This window comes from Salvelinus fontinalis, chromosome 3 (genome assembly GCF_029448725.1).
Source record: "Salvelinus fontinalis isolate EN_2023a chromosome 3, ASM2944872v1, whole genome shotgun sequence".
NCBI classification, from domain to species: Eukaryota; Metazoa; Chordata; class Actinopteri; order Salmoniformes; family Salmonidae; genus Salvelinus; species Salvelinus fontinalis.
This window is the reverse complement of record NC_074667.1, coordinates 6,619,592-6,636,795: the sequence shown is the minus strand read 5'-3', so window position 1 is coordinate 6,636,795 and position 17,204 is coordinate 6,619,592. Positions and strand designations below refer to the sequence as shown.

At 44.0% G+C, this 17,204-nt stretch overlaps 2 protein-coding genes across 2 annotated transcripts; both read left to right on the top strand.

Annotated features, from left to right (window-relative positions):
* The first annotated feature begins 14 nt into the window (after positions 1–14).
* LOC129837172 (TAF5-like RNA polymerase II p300/CBP-associated factor-associated factor 65 kDa subunit 5L) lies at positions 15–4,107 on the top strand. Its single transcript, XM_055903095.1, has 5 exons — positions 15–398; positions 923–1,064; positions 1,299–1,403; positions 1,587–2,368; positions 2,541–4,107. The coding sequence occupies exons 2-5, from the start codon at positions 926–928 to the stop codon at positions 3,336–3,338; spliced, it is 1,824 nt and encodes a 607-aa protein (XP_055759070.1). The 5' UTR covers positions 15–398; positions 923–925; the 3' UTR covers positions 3,339–4,107.
* Positions 4,108–4,658: 551 nt separating this feature from the next.
* On the top strand, positions 4,659–15,651 carry LOC129837144 (calpain-9-like). Its single transcript, XM_055903064.1, has 19 exons — positions 4,659–4,999; positions 6,047–6,116; positions 6,589–6,707; positions 9,011–9,144; positions 9,413–9,581; positions 9,795–9,964; positions 10,078–10,155; positions 10,327–10,487; positions 10,782–10,939; positions 11,114–11,322; positions 11,530–11,566; positions 11,648–11,728; positions 12,479–12,536; positions 12,788–12,852; positions 14,183–14,251; positions 14,389–14,467; positions 14,706–14,822; positions 15,003–15,061; positions 15,202–15,651. Exons 1-19 carry the CDS (start codon positions 4,826–4,828, stop codon positions 15,226–15,228), a joined length of 2,034 nt encoding a protein of 677 aa, XP_055759039.1. The 5' UTR covers positions 4,659–4,825; the 3' UTR covers positions 15,229–15,651.
* The last annotated feature ends 1,553 nt before the right edge of the window (positions 15,652–17,204 follow it).

Genomic DNA, 17,204 nt, shown 5'->3' with positions numbered 1-17,204 from the left:
AGTTGGCCCACTAGATCGTGCCATTGAATACATTTGTTTGGACACAAATTTTTATGAATAACATTGTCATTTATGAATAGTCCCTTCAATTAAAATCAGCATTACACTATTACTGATTGTCGATTGATTGGCTTTTGCAAGTAGCTAGTTGTAGTGTTTTGGGTGTCAGTAAACAGAACACAAAATAGATTTCTTGCCATCACATTCAGGCAAGATGAGTCAATCGATCGATGACTGCAAGATGAGAGCGAGCTGCTATTTGATGGAAGGGGTTGACATACATGATGGGGTTGCTACGTTAGGCAACGAGATATTTGTGATAAAAAATAATCACGGTGCATAAATATAATCTCCTTAATAGCTGTAACTGACAACGAAGAATATCAGCACGATATGCAGTGAGTGGCCAAGTTGTTGTTAAGATGTTTTTAGCTAAACCCGCTTAAAGTTCCCGAAAGGGCCGTGTGGCCCTTCTATCGACTAGCTAGCTTAACTAACGTTAGCTGCTGGCTAGCTTGCTAATGACAGGACTGCAATACTCGTTGCTTAAGCTGTTTGATGCATCATTTTACCACTGCATTTGTTGCTCACTTGTACGGACATGTCATTCATGGTTCTCCCAAGTTTGCATGGTGACCCTTGCTAACACTGGCTAGCAGTTCCATTGAATGGTTGTTGTGTTGGGAAGTGTTAGCTAGCCATATAGCACATTTTTCTCTTCAACAGCACTGAAGTGAGTTACTCATGGGTCTATGTAATTCCAGCGTTATTAATATAGCTATCTAATTTCTAGCAGTGTTTGTAAGGAGTTAACTAATTCATGGAAATGCAATGCAGTAAGTTACAGCAGCTAAACAACGTCTTAATGCAGGTAAAGCATTTGCTTTTGCCCATGGTGTTATATTGTTTAATATCTCCCCAGGTTATGAAGCGGGTACGCACGGAGCAGATCCAGTACACTGTAGCTCAGTACCTGAAGCGGAGGCAGTATGTGGACACTGAAAGTTCCCTGAAGGGGGCTAAACTGTCCCAGTCCGCAGAGGAGATGGCTGCCAACCTCACAGGTGAGGCTTTGAAGTGGCACCTGGCCGGTATCTTCTGCAAAGATCTATGACCAAATCAAGTGAAACTAGTATCACAGATGTAATGGGGGAATGATTCCAACTATTTTTGCAGACATGATTCAGCAAATCTCACTTATTGAGAAGCTCAAGCATTATCTTTTAGTTTAGGATGAGTAGTACCAGGTGATTACTCATGGACATATACCTAATCTTATTGTCTCTTTCTTTGAGCAGTGCAGACAGAGTCGGGGTGTGCAAACATTGTCTCTGCTGCCCCTTGCCAAGCTGACCCTCAACAGTACGAGACCCAATTTTCCAGACTTCGCAATTTTCTCTCAGGTACTTAACAATTGCATAGAGAATAGAGACTGATGATATGTACGCTGCTATGCAACATTGGGCTATGTTCCAGTGTCCATACTAGCTTACCACTTAGTATGAAGCAATGTATTGTAACTGCTATGCTAGTTATTGTTGGCAAAGGATCGTGGCCTTACTCTTTGTTTATTTTCTCTGGTCCAGAAGCGGTGTTGCCATGGGGCCAGGAGGTGAGCTGCATCCTGTACCCGCTCTTCGTTTACCTCCACTTGGACATGGTGCGCTGCAGCCTGAAGGGGGCGGTGGATGGCTTCTACAGCCGCTTCCACAGCCTCTTCCTGGGGGACGCCGAGCAGCGCTCCACCGTGGAGCAGCTTCGCCATGTCCTCACCCAGCAGGATGTCACCGCCAACCCCAAGCTCCTGGCCTTCCTCGACCACAAGTATGTGGTGAACCTGACAGAGCCGGCCTACAGTTACTTGTTACGCTACCTGCAGAGCGAAGACAACAGTACTCTCTGCAGGGCCCTCAGCACCCACGTCCAGGTAGAGGTCACCTCCTCACCACGCACTGACTACCAGCTGTACGGGACGACGGGTGCGGGAGCTACCGGGGCCGCCACCACGGCCCCCAACTCTACCTCCTCGTGGTCGGGCGCGGATGGCCCTGACCGAGGAGAGGCGGCGGGGGTGGAGGTCCCCACAGGGATCCCGCAGAGCGAGGCGGCCCTGGAGGCACTGCAGGACTGCATTAAGAAGGTACGTGAGGGGCCGCCGTCACTCACAACCGTGTGCTTCTACGCCTTCCAGCACACGGAGCAGCTACTGAACACGGCAGAGGTGTCGGCCGACAGCAAGCTGCTGGCCGCCGGGTTCGACAGCTCGGCCGTCAAGCTATGGAGTCTTAGGGCCAGGAAACTGAAGGCCAGGCCACACCGGACCGACGTGTCACACATCCGACTAGCATGCGACGTGCTGGAAGAGGAGGTGAGAGGATTTTCTTTGGTTACGATTTTTACAGAAATAGTCAGTTGTTAGATAAATGGCATGGCGGTTGTTAGTATCTCAGCCGCCAAGTATGGGAAACTTTTACATATCTAGGCAGTACAATGGTGTTTCCTCTGAAAATGTCAATGCGCTCTTTCCCCCCTGTAATCAGGCAGATGAAGAGGACGGCTCGGGCAGCGAGATCAAGACCCTGCGTGGCCACAGCGGTCCGGTGTTCCGCACAGCCTTCCTTACAGATAGCTCGGGCCTGCTATCCTGCTCGGAGGACACGTCCATTCGCTACTGGGACCTGGGCAGCTTCACCAACACGGCCCTCTACCAGGGCCACGCCTACCCCGTCTGGGACGTGGACGTCAGCCCCTGCAGCCTCTACTTTGCCAGCGGCTCCCACGACCGCACCGCCCGCCTCTGGACCTTCTCCAGGACCTACCCCCTGAGGCTCTACGCCGGCCACCTAGCGGACGTGGACTGCGTCAAGTTCCACCCCAACTCAAACTACCTGGCCACAGGCTCAACGGATAAAACCGTCCGCCTCTGGAGTACCCAGCAGGGGGCGTCAGTGCGCCTGTTCACAGGCCACCGCGGCCCCGTGTTGTCCGTAGCCTTTGCGCCCAATGGGAAGTACCTGGCGTCGGCGGGCGAGGACCAACGGGTGAAGCTGTGGGACTTGGCCTCAGGGGCTCTGGTCAAGGACCTGAGGGGCCACACGGACAGTGTCACCAGCCTGTCGTTCAGCCCCGACAGCAGCCTGGTGGCCTCCTCTTCCATGGACAACTCAGTCAGGGTGTGGGACATCCGAAACTCCCACGGGACGACCCACGCGGATGGCTCGTCCAGCGAGCTGGTGGGGCTCTACACAGGCAACACCAGCAACGTGCTCAACGTCCAGTTCATGGCCTGTAACTTGCTTCTGGTGACGGGAACAGCGCAGGAGAAACATGGACAGTAGCCATTTTGTTTTGTTTGGCCTGTCTGTTTAGTTTTGTTTAAAAGACTTGTGTCCATCTCCAACATGGTCACCATACATACATACATATTTTTTTCCCTAAGCCAATCAGAGAGGCTTAATTTCAGGTCAAAAGGTCACTTGCTAAAATTGTCCACTCAAGGTTGTTTTTGACAAGATCTCTGAGTAGAATTAGAGCTGTTAATCTGAACATACTGCAAAAAATTACTTGGTTTTATTTTGATGCTTATATCCACAATGCCAAAATGAGAAGTGTCATGGAAGAGGGTAGATTCATAGGAAAGGACTTTTGATTTATGACATTTTCACTGAGAACTACCTGATGGGTCCTACTAGTGAGACCTCAACTTTTCAAACTCACGAAATGTTTCCAATAAATTTACATCAAAGTAGAATGTTAGCTTGGCATGGTTACAGATGAGGATTGCATTTTGGGTCTAGTGCCTTGATGGTCAACACCTGTTTTATTCGGTCACGCACAAAATTCACATTGATCTTAAAAATTGGTCTCTGGCTATTCGATTACTTGAGTTGTTTAAAATCAGCATCTCCCCAGAATTTGTCCTCGTACAGTTGTTAAACATCATCACCGCTAATTGAGAATGTTGGTATGCTATGAAATGCTGAATTGTGATCAATATGAGAGTAGTCACAGGGAAAGGATGACAGCTGTACTTTGTTTCTTACCATTCTGTTAGTGGCATTATTTGTAATATGCTGAGAAGTGTAAATATATTTTTGTAATCTCTGACTGGCTGTACCTGGTTTTTCTTTTTCAAGAGAGATGGCACCCTGTTGCATGTTTTTCTTTGTGGGTGAAAATGAATTGAGAAAGTTAAGAGAAAGATTCGGACTTGGAGTGTTTATATTGCTTCATATCTATAATGGTAAAGATAAAACAAATGGACACTCTTGTCAGTTGACATACACTTTCTGTTCATATCAGTCTTTTATTTGTAAACGATCGTTTCTTTTTAAATGGCCTTTTAATAAGGTCATAGGATCAACCATTTCTCCACAAATTGATCCTGATCTTTAAGATCTAAAACTTGATCTTGTGCTGTTCCACTTCAAATATACATAACATGTTAGCAGTGACTTCAAATCTGTCACTACCTAAAACCTGACATTCTAGAACACATTCTATAGTGAACTCTCATATCAGAGAGCGAGCAGTAACAGCCAGTTGGGCAGGGAAAGTGGGCGAGGTCAGGTGTGTTGCCATGGGAGTGGACAAACCAGTTTATGTCTGGAGGGTGTGTACCTATCTACCCACCTGCTTGACAAGCTTGTCACTCCATCCAAACCACATACACATTAAAGAAACCGGACTGGCAAAACACCAACGCCCCTCTCTCTCTCTCCCAGTTTCTGTCACTGCTCACAAACAAGGGACATCTCTCCCACACACACACACACACACCGTCCTTAACCATCTCTCCCTAGTTTCCCCTTTGGTCTGAGCCCTCATGATGCCCGCCAAGTCGATCAGCACCCAAGGGGATGGGAAGACATTTGAGCAGCTGAGGCAGGAGTGTCTACAGAAGAAGAGACTGTTTGAGGACCCAGACTTCCCTGCCTGCGACTCATCCCTCTACTACAGCCAGAGCGTGCCCATCAACTTTGAATGGAAGAGGCCTGGGGTATGTAAGCTATAGTACAAATGTTCTACTACGAGGGCGCTAATGTGACAAATACAGTAATTAGTGGTAATTACAGTGTAATTAGAATATTTGTAGTTGATCATTGAGAAGGAATGGCCTGGATGGGGTCTCTGTCGTAGGTAGATTGTGCTAATTTGATCTGATGGCAAGACGCTATACAATGTTAAAGTATAGAAGACCATAATCCTTATATTTACCTTATTCACATTATATCAAACCTCAAGACCTGGCCAGTTCTCTCTGTTGATGACGAGCTTTTATCCAACCATCCCTTTAAAACCAGTACTGCAAGAAAATAATGTATTAGCCGATACTTTTATCTGGCTAATATCTAATTCCCTTTCTGAAGTGTTCATCTCTTGAAACTTAGGACATTTTAAAGTTCCATGTACACAAATGAAGCTGGAGATACTGTACATGCCTGTCTCACGTGTTGGGCACAGTCTTCTGGAATGTAGCCTTGAAGCATGCGTTGAATGTTTTCTCTCTGTTGACTTTGCTGGGAGTGGTGGTTGACAGGTTGTGCTCAGAGAGGTTAGCTAATCTTAAGAGTTTACGCTAGCCAGTTTTCACTCATTGTATATCCACAACAACATTCACACATTCACAGCATTTCAATACATACCGCTGACCACACACTGCCATTGAGAGTGAGTGCCTTGCCAAGGCTGATACAGCAATGTGTAACTAATAAGATCTGTGATCAACCATTAAAACTAGCATAACTCAAATCTCCAAGAAGACCAACTCTCCATGTAACATTAGAGACTGAAATGGGAAAGATCCAACTAAGATCCTATTTATGATCCTTACACATTTTTCTCTCGGGTGACCCTTGTGAATGAATACCTGTACCGCCTCTCTGTGTTCCTGCGTTCCAGTGACTGGGGACTTTGACTGATTAAGATGCCAGGAATGTGAACACACCTTCCCGAGGCGGCAGAGTCACTCCTAACCCCATCTCCGTTTTAAACCTGTTTCTCCACTGTCACTAAGCGTCTTACACCTGCTCCTATTCTTTTACAGGAACTTTGCGAGAATCCCGAATTCATAGTCGGTGGGGCTGACAGGACAGACATATGTCAAGGAGCACTAGGTTTGTATACATAGGGCTTCTTATATGATCGTATATATCATACATCCATATCCAAACACTAGAAATAACAATAATATATTTGTCTCGGGACCACAAGAAAGCAGATTGTGGGCCTGATGTGGCCCCCGGGCCTTGAATTTAAGACTAGTCTCTATAGCATTACATACGACAGCTACATTACATTTCATTTACATTTAAGTCATTTAGCAGACGCTCTTATCCAGAGCGACTTACAAATTGGAAAGTTCATACATATTCATCCTGGTCCCCCCATGGGAATTGAACCCTGGTCCCCCCGTGGGAAATGAACCCACAACCCTGGCGTTGCAAGCGCCATGCTCTACCAACTGAGCCACACGGGACCGTGTGGTAAAGCTAAAATGGGGGGTTATCTCCATGGCTTTCAGTGTGTAGGTCCTGACTCATTAAATCTCTCTCTCTCTCTCTGTCTGTCACTGTCTGTGTCACCCAGGGGACTGCTGGCTTCTGGCAGCCATTGCCTCTCTGACCCTCCATAAGGAGACCCTGGCCAGAGTGGTGCCCAACGACCAGGGCTTTGACCGCAGCTACGCTGGCATCTTCCACTTTCAGGTAGACTCGCCCACTACAAAGCTATCAACTGCCCATCACATTTATTGACAGAATATTCAATTTTATCTATATGACAATATTACATTATTCACAGAATGTTTGAGTCTTAAATGTTAATTGTTACAGTGGCAAGAAAAAGTATGTGAACCTTTTGGAATTACCTGAATTTCTGCATTATACAATTTGATCTGATCTTCATCTAAGTCAAAACAATGGACAAACATAGTCTGCTTAAACTAATAACACACATATGATTGTATTTTTCTTGTTTATATTGAATATCATCATTTAAACATTTACAGTGTAGGTTCAAAAAAGTATGTGAACCCCTAGGGCACAGGTGTCAAACTCATTCCACGGGGGGCCGAGTGTCTGCGGGTTTTCGCTCCTCCCTTGTACTTGATTGATGAATTAACATCACTAATTAGTTAGGAACTCCCCACACCTGGTTGTCTAGGGCTTTATTGAAAGGAAAAACCAAAAACCTGCAGACACTAGGCCCTCCGTGGAATGAGTTTGACACCCCTGCCCTAGGGTAATGACTTCTCCAAAAGCTAATTGGAGTCAGGCGTCAACTAACCTGGAGTTGAATCAATGAGGCGAGATTGGAGATTTTGATTAGAGCTGCCCAATAAAAAACACTCTCAAAATTTGAGTTTGCTATTCACAAGAAGCGTTTCCGGATGTGAACCATGCCACGAACAAAAGAGATCTCAGAAGACCTAAGATTAAGAATTGTTCCCTTGCATGAAGCTGGAAAGGGTTACAAAAGCATCTCTAAAAGTCAGTCCACAGTAAGACAAATTGTCTATAAATGGAGAAATTTCATCACAGTTGCTACTCTCCCTAGGAGTGGCCGTCCTGCAAAGATGACAGCAAGACCACAGCGCAGAAGGCTCAATGAGGTTAAGAAGAATCCTAGAGTGTCAGCTAAAGACTTACAGAAATTTCTGGAAGATGCTAACATCTGTGTTGACGAGTCTACAATGCGTAAAACACTAAACAAGAATGGTGTTCATGGGAGGACACCATGGAAGAAGCCACTGCTGTCCAAAAAAACCCATTGCTGCACGTCTGAAGTTCGCAAAAGAGCACCTGGATGTTCCACAGCGCTTCTGGCAAAATATTCTGTGGACAGATGAAACTAAAGTTGTGTTGTTTGGAAGGAATACGCAACACTATGTGCGGAGAAAAAAAGGCACAGCACACCAACATCAAAACCTCATCCCAACTGTAAACTATGGTGGAGGGAGCATCATGGTTTGGGGCTGCATCAGGGCCTGGACAGCTTGCTATCATCAACAGAAAAATGACATTTTTTATCAAGACATTTTGCAGGAGAATGTAAGGCTATCTGTCCGCCAATTAAAGCTCAACAGAAGTTAGGTCATGCAACAGGACCACCCAAAAGACAGAAGTAAATCAACAACAGAATGGCTTGAACAGAAGAAAATACGCCTTCTGGAGTGCCCCAGTCAATCCTGACCTCAACCCGATTGAGACGCTGTGGCATGACCTCGAGAGCGGTTCACACTAGACACCCCAAGAATAGTGTGGAACTGAAACAGTTTTGTAAAGAGGAATGGTCCAAAATTCCTCCTGACCGTTGTGCAGGTCTGATCCGCAGCTACAGAAAACGTTTGGTTGAGGTTATTGCTGCCAAAGGAGGGTCAACCTGTTATTAAATCCAAGGGTTCACATACTTTTTCCAACCTGCACTGTGAATGTTTACACGGTGTGTTCAATAGACATGAACAATTAATTGTTTCGGTGTGTTCAATAGACATGAACAATTAATTGTTTGTGTGTTATTAGTTTAAGCAGACTGTTTGTCTATTGTTGTGACTTGGATGAAAATCAGATAAAATGTTATAACCAATTTCTGCAGAAATCCAGGTAATTCTAAAGGGTTCACATACTTTTTATTCCCACTGCACATAGTACTTACTGTATTGACATCAGTGATTACACAATTCTTTAGTTAAAGGAAGTCATCCGTAATTATAAACTGGGTGGTTCGAGCCCTGTATTCTGATTTGGCTGACAGCCGTGGTATATCAGACCATATAACATGGATATGACAAAATATTTATTTTTACTGTTCTAACTACGTTGGTAACCAGTTTATAATAGCAATAAGGCACCTCAAGGTTTGTGTTATATGACCAATATACCACGGCTAAGGGCTGTATCCAGGCACTCTGTGTTGCATCGTGTGTAAGAACAGCCCTTAGCCGTGGTATATTGGCCTTATACCACACCGCCTCGGGCCTTATTGCTTAAGTATAGTCTCTCTTCTCCAGTTCTGGCAGCACAACAGATGGCTGGACGTGGTGGTGGATGACCGACTGCCTGCTGTGAGGAACCGCCTGGTGCTGGTCCACTCTGCCTCCAACAACGAGTTTTGGAGCGCACTGCTGGAGAAGGCCTATGCCAAGTATGTGTAACTTGTAAACTTTTAAAAGTACAGGTATAACATTTATGCAAACTAAAATAGGTGTTTTCTACAACTATTGTCGGTTCTTATCACGTTTGCTTGATAGTGTGTAGTTCATGTAAAACATGAGTATTGGATGATTGTAACCAATTTTTCACCAAATACATGCAGACACTCCGCAAAGCTTGGGTTAATTTTCAGATGCCTGCAATTTGATGCCCATTATATCCCTAGTTAACCCATTCCAATTCATTCCTTGTCCTGTCAGGTTGAACGGGAGCTATGAGTCCCTGAAGGGAGGCTCTACCCTGGAGGCCATGGAGGACTTCACCGGTGGCGTGGGGGAGACGTACGAGACCAAAAGTGCTCCAACCGACCTCTTCAACATCATGAAGAAGGCCTACGACAGAGGCTCAATGATGGGCTGCTCTATCGACGTAAGGGCCCCTCAGAATAGGAGTGCTGGTCAGATATAGGATCAGTTTTTGTCTTTTAGATTACAATGAATAAGATAATATAGACAGGATGACCCTGATCCTAGATCTGCACTCCTACTACTATGAGACACTTTGTGAATATGGGTCCAGGTTTGAGAGACATAGTCCTGGTCTTTGGTGGCTGATACAGTTTATGGTTTTTCCTGTCTCTAGATCACCAGCTCTGCTGAGTCAGAGGCCCAGACAGCTTCAGGACTGGTGAAGGGACACGCCTACTCCATCACAGGCCTTGAGGAGGTTAACTGCAGAGGGAAAAAGGTCAAGCTGATCCGGATCAGGAACCCTTGGGGACAGGTGGAATGGAACGGTGCCTGGAGTGATGAGTGAGTCCAGTTAATTTCCATCAGGTGTTGCTGAGATGAGTAGGAATAAAAACCAGCGTACACTATGCGTTATGGGAGAGTGGTTATTCTGTCATCTGTTTTTTCTCTTACAGGTCCAGGGAGTGGAATGTGATCGACAGTTCTGAGAAGAAACGCATTCTTCAGAACTCCATGGATGATGGTGAATTCTGGTTAGTAACAACAGCGATTGTAAGTTTTACATCTGGCACTACATCAAAGTTTCCCGCATGTTCAACAGCAATAGTTTTTCCAGTGGCCCTGAACAGTTACCGGACAAGGTCTGGGGACCACTCGTGTATAAAGTGAAGACTTTTCTGAATCAAAATGGTTGCTTGTTTCAGGATGGAGTTTGAGGACTTCAAGGCCAACTACGACAAGATAGAGATCTGCAACCTGACGCCGGACTCTCTGACGGACGACACCAAGCGGAAGTGGGAGGTGAACATGTTCGAGGGCAACTGGATCCGTGGCTCCACCGCAGGCGGCTGCAGGAACTTCATAGGTGAGAGGACAAGGTTGCAGACAGAAATGTAATAAATAGACTTGACTTGATTCCCTATTCTACATGAGAGATGAACATATATGTTCTACACAGTACATTTCTATCTGAGCTTTGTAATGTGACAGTCAGCTTGGTTCATACAAGTTTGATGACCCAGATAAAAGGAATGCCAATTGTATCTTTATGATAAATCCACTGTGCCAGAAGTGACCAACCCTGATTCTGGAATGCCAGATAGTGTATGTAGGCTTTTGTTCCAGCCCAATATAACCATTTTAACCTGTTTTCCCCCAGATACATTTTGGACCAACCCTCAGTTCAAGCTGACCCTGCTGCATGCTGACGATAATAATGATAAGTGCAGCGTGGTCATCGCTCTGATGCAGAAGAACCGCCGTGCGCTGAGGAAAGAGGGACTGGACCTGCAAACCATCGGTTTTGCTCTTTACGAGGTTAGAGAGACAACAGGCAAAGAGACCATATGCACAAACAATAGGAATACATTGGCTTTCAATTTCCTAGTACATGCTACCTATAGTTACTGTTATTGTGGTTCATCACAAAGTTCCTCATTAGAATTTGAAGGGTCTCTAAAAACGTGTCCCTCCCTCTCTCTCCTCCCTCAGGCCCCTGCAGATGAGGACCACCTGGGGAAAGACTTCTTCCGGTACAATGGGTCCAAGGCTCGCAGTAAGACCTACATCAACGTGAGGGAGATCTCCGAGCGCTTCACCTTGCCACCAGGGAACTACCTGCTGGTGCCCACCACCTTCCAGCCCCACGACGAGGCCGACTTCATCATACGCATCTTCTCTGAGAAGGCAGCCGGAACCATGTATGATATTTACATATTGTCTGTGAATCAGAATTAGTTTCAAGCAGATAGGTTGAATGAAAGCCCTTGATGGCTGTAGCCAATCCACACTAAGATTTGTTTGACTTTTAATATTGCATGTAGCCTAAATTGTCATTCAATGTAAGATTTGCTGGACAAGTTAATGTATGTGATAGAAAGCTATTCACAGGATGTTGTCATCAACAGGGAGATGGGAAACACAGTAGATGCTGATTTGCCCGATGTAAGTACTCTGCTATTGAATAGCACAAAACTGCAATGCTCTTTACTTCCTGTTGATGATGTATTGTGATGTATCTCTCAGCCCCCAATGCCCAGTCTACCAGAGGAGGAGACGGATGAGGAGAAGGGACTGAGGAGAATGTTTGAAAAGATTGCTGGTTCGGTAAGAAAATACAAATATTCTAAGAAATGAGGAGAGCTGTTTCTGCTAAACTGGCAATGTCCCTGATTCAGATACTATGAGCATGTCGAAGGAAAACAGTAATGTCGTACCCCCTGGTCATAAGACTGTTAAATGGCTAACAACTACTGCTCTCCCTCTTATAATATCCCACTCCCACAGACGATCCACACACTCTACCCACTCTGACACACACACCTTCACTGTCACTCTTACTCACACACGCACACACTCGCATACAGCCTTACTCACACACTCATTATTGACGCCACACACTTACACCCACACACCCCCTCACACCTACGCTGCTGCTAAAATGATTAATGATTCGATTTATTACTACCATTTACGCTGTGATTTATTGATTTCCATTAGTATCTAGCTATTTCTGCTACTGGTCACTGTTACTCCTCTGTACATGTATATATTACCATTAGTACTGTATATTACCACAATGTATTTATATATTCCTGCTACCAGTCACTTTTCAGCCCTGTTTACATGTATATACTACTACCAGTCACTTTTTTATGTCTAAACCCACCTCAACCACTCCAGTACCCCTGCATTGAATAAGGTACTGGCACTGACCTGAAAGAGCTCTCAACGTAAGAATGTCACTGTACTGTTTTACACCTGTTGTGTCCTGTGGCGAATAATCTTTGAAACGTGTGCACCCCTTATTGGTCATAACCAGAATGTAATATTTTGTCTATTGTGTCTTCTCCCTAGGACCAGGCCATCTCTGCCAAGGAGCTTCAGCAGGTGTTGAATGGAGTACTTAGCAGGAGTAAGCAGCCCTCTTAAAAGTCACATCCATTGTGTGTTATTACAACTCCGACGTTCACATAAAGAGCAATTCAGCGAATGTCATTTGAATACACATCCACACGCACATAGGTTGACTCTTGACTCTTTAAAACAAAAAATAAACTTGCACACTCTCGGTCTGTGAGGTTATACTTTCATGGATTACATATTTTATAATATTATCATGATTATTTTAGGGATTTGTTATGATTTTCCTCTCTTTTCCTTCAGGGAGAGAGATCAAGTTTAACGGTCTGAGTCTCAACACCTGCCACAGCATCATCAACCTGATGGATGTATCCTTCACCTGTCCTAAACGCCTATAATGAGGATTTGGAAAATGCATTACTGTGATCAATATTGGATTCATGCTTTTACAATATACACTATATATACAAAAATAAGTAGACACTCCTTCAATTTAGGGGATTTGGCTATTTCAGCCACACAGTTGCTGACAGGTGTATAAAATCAAGCACACAGTCATGCAATCTCCATAGACAAACATTGAAAGTAGAATGGCCTTACTGAAGAGCTCCGTGACTTTCACTGTCATAGGATGCCAGCTTTCCAGCAAGTCAGTTCATCAAATTTCTGCCCTGCTAAAGCTGCCTTGGTCAACTGTAAGGGCTGTTATTGTGAAGTGGAAATGTCTAGGAGCAACAACGGCTCAGCCAGGAAGTGGTAGGCCACACAAGCTCACAGGACGGGATTGCTGAGTGCTGAAGCGTGTAAAAATGGTCTGTCCTCGGTTGCAACACTCACTACCGAGTTCCAAACTGCCTCTGGAAGCAACGTCAGCACAATAACTGTTCATCGGGAGTTTCATTAAATGAATTTCCATAGTCGAGCAGCCGCACACAAGCCAAAGATCACCATGCGCAATGCCAAGCATCGGCTGATCGAGTGATGTAAAGCTCGCCGCCATTGGACCCTGGAGCAGTGGAAAGGCGTTTTTTAGAATGATGAATCATGCTTCACCATCTGGCAAGTCTGATGGATGAATCTGGGTTTGGTGGATGCCAGGAGAACGCTACCTGACGGAATGCATAGTGCCAACTGTAAAGTTTGGTGGAAGAGGAATAATGGTCTGGGGCTGTTTTTCATGGTTTGGGCTAGGCCTCTTAGTTCCAGTGAAGGGAAATCTTAACACTACAGTCTACAATTACATTTTAGACAATTTTGTGTTTCCAACTTTGTGGCAACAGTTTGGGGAAGGACCTTTCCTGTTTCAGCATGACAATGCCCCTGTGCACAAAGCGAGGTCCATACAGAAATGTTTTGTCGAGATCGGTGTGGAAGAACTTGACTGACTTGCACAGAACCCTGACCTCAACCCCATCGAACACCTTTGGGAAGAATTGGAACGCCGACTGTGAGCCAGGCCTTATCGCCCAACATCAGTGCCCGTCCTCACTAATGCTCTTGTAGCTGAATGTAAGCAAGTCCCCGCAGCAATGTTCCAACATCTAGTGGAAAGCCTTCCCAGAAGAGTGGAGGCTGTTTATAGCAGCAAAGTGGGGACCAACTCAATATTAATGCCCATGATTTTGGAATGAGATGTTTGACGAGCATGTCCACATACTTTTAGTCATGTAGGTTACTTGCCTTGACAGATCAATCCAGGTTGACAATTCAGGGCAGCTTGAGTTTCAGGAGTTCAAGGTCTTCTGGGAAAAGATGAAGAAATGGATTGTAAGTACAGCATAACTACATGTTGCAGTCAGTTACAATATCATATACATTGTTATACAATAGCCTATGACGGCAATTTAATATTGAACATGTGTGTGGATTGGAGGTGATAACGATGTCTATGGTGTTGGTTGCAGATGCTCTTCATTTCTTATGACACAGACCGGTCAGGGAAGATGTCCTCCTATGAGCTCCGCATAGCTCTGAAAGCAGCAGGTGAGAGACAACCGCGGGGTACAAAGGGTTAGAACAAAATGCCTGCATAGAAGATCATATCTCAATGGTAGAATGCTAGTGTTGAATCCTGTCTTTGATCTTGAAGGTCTCTTTCTCTGTGAGTACTCCCACGCTCTCTCAAGAAGACATTTCAGGGGGCCAGAAAGACAAAGGCAAAGGTGTGACTTCAGGTGTGAATCAGAGCCTAACTAGTAACATTCTGTCTCCCCCATCCAAGGCATGCATCTGAACACCAAGCTCCTCCAGCTGCTTGGCTTGAGGTTCGCTGATGAGAACTACGACATCGACTTTGATGACTACCTCACCTGCATCGTCCGCCTGGAAAATATGTTCAGTGAGTACCAAGGGATTGTACCACCTTATGGGATGTAGCTGCTCAAATAACTTGTATTTTCATGGAACAAGTAAACACTCAGAGATGTTTAATGCTTTGGAGTTGTTGGACATACCCAATGTTATATTGGGTATGTCCAACATTATATTGTTGACAAAAAATGTATCTGTCCTCCCCCAGGGGTGTTCCAAGCATTGGACAAAAGCAAGACAGGCCAGGTCAACATGAACATACTGCAGGTATAATAAAAATGTGTATAATATGAACATTACATTTTGTATAATATGTGTATATGTTTCCACTGTAAAGTCCATCCGGTGTGATGTGCCCACCAAGACATGATTTGCTTTTGATTATGAAATGACTTTTGTCTTTTCAGTTCCTCCTTCTTTCCATGAACGTCTGAAGAGGATCCAGCAGAAGAACAAAGTAAAATAACAGGGTTGGGATGCAATATGTGTTGCTTGCAAATACACTAATCTCGAGTCGTTTCTGCTGGGAACGCGGTTAGCGAATACACTAGTTATAATCCGTGCATAAAACATATGCTATGTAGTTATAGCTATGTTTTAATGTTGTATGCCTTTGTCTCTCTTGAATTCACTCTTTTGTTTTAAAACGAAACCAACATACTTGTGCCACAGTTTGGATCTTATGCCCATTTTATTTGACAATCAGGAGAATTTGTGTTAAATTATGTTTACAGAGATGCTCCAAAAATAAATAATGCACTGATCAAGTTTGAAAAGTTTCATCATGTTGACACCCTGTATCAGTTGATTTCCCAGTTTGGGATGAAACAAAATTAAAATATATTATGAAAATGTAATATCTGCTGTTTGTGTCTGAGCTTTAGATTTCTCCATAAATATTAAAATGTAGAATACTGTATCTCAGCATGCGTAAGAGGGAATTAAACAAATTGCCCTACTTAAATAACCAAATATTTTGGTGGATCTCCAATGAGTCGATATTGATTTTGGGCTCTGATATCACACCTGCAAGATTCTTCACTTGGTGTTGAGGATTGTCGATACCACGCTGTCTCGAGAAAACAATGTGATTTAATGTAGCTAGAAGGAGCTGTGGCTCAAAGCAGCCTCACATATTTTCAGTCAGACATTCACGCATGCCAGAGTTGAAATATCTAGCCAACATTTAGAATTGAATAACATTGCTTGTGAACTTCAGAGATGTAGCTATTTGACAATGTGGCTTTGATTAAAGGCAAACGTATACTAACAGTAGTCATCGCTCCTTCTCTAGAGTCTACACGTTATGGGTGATGCGAAATAAAGTCATCTCACTGGATTCTTTGGCGAGCTCTCATTGGATATTGCTCATCTCACACTACAAAAGCTTTGTAGATGTTGTGACAATAAATATAACGGTCTGTATCACAACCGGCCGTGATTGGGAGTCCCATAGGGCGGCGTACAATTGGCCCAGCGTCGTCCGTGTTTGGCCGGTGTAGGCCGTCAATGTAAATAAGAAGTTAATGCATGTTAATTGCATCGATTCCTGTCGTTCATTAACGATTAGTTTGGTCGTCTGGGATATACCAACGGAAGATGGTGAACACATGTATTAGGGAAAGGGGGATACCTAGTCAGTTATACAACTGAATAAATTCCACTGGAATGTGTCTTCCGCATTTAACCCAACCCCTCTGAATCAGAGATGAGGCGGGCTGCCTTAATCAACATCCACGTCATCGGCGCCCGGGGAACAGTGGGTTAACTGCCTTGCTCAGGTGTTGCTTTATTATTCAGGAACGTGTTAATACCTGACCCTCAGAACCTACCTATCATTAATCCTGTTGACTCATCTGTAGGAAAGATTTGTTTCTCATTTGGTCCATTCAACAACAGAGCGATTTGAACCTTGTTTCAGCAGGATGTTGTATGTCATGCCTTATTGGAACGGTTTTATTGATATCTGTCGGGAAAAAGTTTGGATGTTGCCACACACATTGTTAACTAAATTAAGGAAGTTTCCTTTAAAATTATTAATAAATATTATCCTGCCAACCACTGTATGAAGAAGTTTAAGAAAAACTAAAATTGTACCTTTTGTAATGACCATCCAGAAACCGTGTTGCATTTGGCATTGTATTCATGTAAGGAAACTGTGGCAAGACATCGGTATATTTGTAATTGAACACATTTATGAAGATTTTACACTATTGTTGAGAGATGTACTGCTTGGATTCTTTACCTACGATAGAAATAAGTTGAAACAATTTTATGTAATTAATTTCATTATTCTTTTGGCCGAATTTTATATTCACAAATGTAAATTTATAAAACACATTTCTTACCTTACAAAAAGAAATGGAACTATATTAACAAAAAAGCAGTTAGACATACATTTATAATTCTG